Source organism: Rhinopithecus bieti, unplaced genomic scaffold (genome assembly GCF_001698545.2).
Source record: "Rhinopithecus bieti isolate Rb0 unplaced genomic scaffold, ASM169854v2 scaffold_35538, whole genome shotgun sequence".
Taxonomy (NCBI): domain Eukaryota; kingdom Metazoa; phylum Chordata; class Mammalia; order Primates; family Cercopithecidae; genus Rhinopithecus; species Rhinopithecus bieti.
Window position 1 is genome coordinate 2,953,861 of NW_016815913.1, and position 3,900 is coordinate 2,957,760.

Here is a 3,900-nt window from a genome sequence, read left to right on the forward strand (position 1 = left end):
TAATTAATTTATTTATTTATTGTGGAGACGGAGTCTTGCTCCGTCACCCGGGCTGGAGTGCAGTGGCCGGATCTCAGCTCACTGCAAGCTCCGCCTCCCGGGTTTACGCCATTCTCCTGCCTCAGCCTCCCAAGTAGCTGGGACTACAGGCGCCAGCCACCTCGCCTGGCTAGCTTTTTTTGTATTTTTTAGTAGAGACAGGGTTTCACCGTGTTAGCCAGGATGGTCTCGAACTCCTAACCTCGTGATCCGCCCGTCTCGGCCTCCCAGAGTGCTGGGATTACAGGCTTGAGCCACCGCGCCCGGCCAATAGTTTTATATTTTTTAAATGTAGTCTCTTAGCCTTGTAATCTAAAGTTTTAAAATTAGGCATGCTTTAATGTAACCTCATTCTAGAGCAGTAGTTATTTTTAAATTATATGTTAAAGTATTTCTTTATTGTAACAAAATTATGTTGTTTTCATAGGCCTTGCGGTTGAAATTCAGCCATAGAGAATATGAAGAGTGATTTAAAATTGCAAATTTTTGTTACTTCAGTTGTTTTTAATATATAATTTTATTAAAAAAGTTTATTGAAAATCGTGAGGCACTTTATTCTATGGATGCCTTTAATCTGAATAGAGAAAGGTTTCTTTTTTTCTTATTCAAGAAACTTTCGGTATTTTACAGTAGTTTGAATTACTGCTAACTCTAACATACTGCTTGTTATATTATCTTTAAAAATTGAATGTGCATATCATTGATATGAAGAAAATCTCAGCAGGCAATTGACCCCAAATATGTCAGGGTATCTGAATTTTTGTCACTTGTAGTAATTTACATTTTTTTTCCTGTCCTTAGATATATTATTGTGTATTGAAGGAAGTATTCATAATTAAATTATTCACATTGTTACTTGCTGAAAGTATTTGTCAGCATTTTCATGCCTGGTGTTATTTTAAATTTTAAGCTTGTGTTGGATTGTGAAGATACGAGAACAGGAGCAAGACTTAAAAAGCATGGCATTGGGATCTCATGATGCTTGAGCTTTTGTACCTATTTTACTGTTTACTAAATTATTTATTATATTTAATAATTGTCAGAATATTAAGATAACTTGATTTTTAGATACCTAACTTTATCTTTTGTTTGTTTGTATAGGAAATGTTTTTCTAAAACATGGTTCAGAACTGCGGATTATTCCTAGAGATCGCGTTGGAAGTTGTTAATATCTGCTACTTGGAACATAAGATTACCTTTCAGAATAAATATTGATATTTTTTGTTGTTGTAAAATTGAAATCAGGCATTTAACATACTATGAAAACACCAAGAGTCAATGAATAATGAAAGGGGACTCATCTGTCCCTTTTTGCTGTCCATACTCTTCCTATGAAGAGGGAATGCGTATGAATTAAGGCTACTACGGTCACAGAAGATCATGGTCTTTGATGCTACCTCACAACACAAACAGGTAGTTCGTTGGGGGCAAATGAATTAGCCAACTGTTAACTGGAAGCTTTTGATAATTTTTCTTTTAGAACAATTTGGAACATTAAAATTTACTGAATCGTATATATTCATCTGAGTTAAAAATATAAAAAGAATTATGGACCCTGGATGGCAATTTGCTTGATAGCATCTGATTTGCAGACACATAATTTGATTTTTAATTAAATATATAGGTTATGATGAAGTGAATAGACATATCAGTGAACAGTTGACTATATTAAAGTTTTATCATTTCCTTTAAGATTCCAACCTCAGTTATATAAATTTCAGTTTAATATGAACCAAAAAATTAAAATTTTAATGTTACCCTTAATGTGTGTAAATTGATGTCCCATACCAGCTTTTAATGGTGGACTTACAGAATCCAGTACTTTTAATGGTGGGAATTTACAATACAGTAGAAGCATCCTTTGCTGAGTTATACATTCCTTTATCAATCTCTTTTGATACAACATTTAAAACAAGCAGCTTCAAGAAACCATTGGTGTTTTGAGGATAATATTTCTAAATAGCATTCAGGAAGAGAGTATTATTACACAGATCTGAAGATCAAAAAACAGCTCAAGGAAGTGCTTGATCAGAAGTGCTGATGAGTTATATTTATTGAAAACTCAACTTTTAAGGAAGTGCTAAGATCAGTCACCCATGTGAATAAGAAGCCAGGAAAGGAAAGATGGGGAAGCCCAGATCACCAGACTTCTGTGAAGGAGGAAAGCAACAGAGGAAAACAGTGAAAGGGAACAGAAAGGGGTAGCAAAGTGTTACAGAAAAGCCAACTGGATAGACAAAACTGCAGAAGGTGTATGTTGGGGAGAACTGAAAGAGAAAACAAAATACTTGAGATAGTCTTAAGCAGAAGAAGGCAATTAGAGAAAACAAAGTATCTACTGGACTTGTCAACATACAGACTTCAAGATATCTGTTATGAGAATCCAAAGAATGATGTGTAAGGGAAGATTTTATTTGCCCTTCTAGAAGAAATCAGTATCTATGCAAATCTTGAAAGATGAAATCAAAGCTCATAATGATTCAGAGTCAGTGCTTGACCTTCTGTATTCTGAATGGTGAACTCTGGAAGCAGGGATTGTGTCTGTCTGGCTCTTTTTAGAGCTGGAAATGTAGTGGCTTTCATTAAATACTTGCTGTAAAGTATTACTGAGACCAATTATTAGCTTAGCATGTTTCAGTATCTTCTCTGTCATAGGCCCTAAGTTCATTAGGGGGAAAAAAAAAGAAAATTAACAGAATCCGCATTTGAAGTGTGCCGTTGGTACTTGTTTATGAAATTACCAGATATTCATAAATGTGACAGATGAACAAGAGGATTATGAATTATCAAAGGAAAAATATTTGCTGAGGTGAAAAAATCTGATGTTTGAGGAAGTTTTATTTTTTTTTTATTTATTTTCTTTTGAGGTGGACTCTCTGTCGCCAGGCTTCTCTTGCCTCAGCCTACTGAGTAGCTGGAACTACAGGCATGCGCCACCACGCCCAGCTAATTTTTGTATTTTAACAGAGACAGGGAGGAAGTTTTATTTTATAAACAAAATCTGATGTTCAGAGGCCCCGTTTTTTACAATAAATGTTGAGTGTCAGTTAAGCAGGAATTTGTGAACACCCATTTGCTGACTTTTGCTTTAATTTACATTTTCTCCACTCTGTTTCTAGCACAACAATTTGCCTGCTGTGTTACAAAATAAATTTATATTGTCCTGTGCCATAAAGTGATATATTTAATATTTTTATTCTTTGGATTTGAACATTGTAAGTTCCTAAAAACATTTTATTAACTAGACATTTTGTTATTAAATAAATGTGATCTGTCATTTCTTTGTGCAGAATGATTTGAAGTATTGTATTTAGTTTACATGCATTATTGGTTCATTATTAATATCTAATGGAAATACATATTGTTATATTGTACATGGTATTGTCTATTATTATCAGAGCTCTTAATCGGCACACCTGTAGAGTCAGTATATAATACATGTAGTAAAGAAAAGAAGGGCAAAGATGATTAATGACCATAAGTCACAGAAATTAGTTTATAGTCATCTGCCACAGACACAGTAGTGATGTTTCATCTAACAACAGACCACATATATGACCTGGTCCCATATTACTGTATTTTTACTGTGCCTTATCTGTGTTTAGATACACAAGTACTTATCATTTTACAGTTGTTTACAGTATTAGGTACAGTGACATGCTCTACAGGTTTGTAGTCTAGGAGCAATAGGCCATACCAAATAGCCTAAGTTTGTAGTAGGTGACATCATTTACAACATCTAGGTTTGTATGAGTACATTCTGATGTTCACACAGTGACAAAATTGCATAAGGAAGCATTTCTCAGAATTCGTTCCTGGAATTAAGTGATACATAAGAGTACGTCCAAATGCCTGTCCATT

The 3,900-nt window shown here is 34.4% G+C and overlaps 1 protein-coding gene across 1 annotated transcript in view; it reads left to right on the forward strand.

Moving 5' to 3' along the window:
- The window catches only part of UFM1 (ubiquitin fold modifier 1), a 13,846-nt gene extending 10,433 nt beyond the window's left edge, over positions 1-3,413 (forward strand). The window contains exon 6 of the mRNA XM_017854156.1: positions 1,141-3,413. Within this exon, the coding sequence (XP_017709645.1) occupies positions 1,141-1,208 (68 nt within the window). The 3' untranslated portion in view covers positions 1,209-3,413. The remainder of the gene's footprint in view (positions 1-1,140) is intronic.
- The last annotated feature ends 487 nt before the right edge of the window (positions 3,414-3,900 follow it).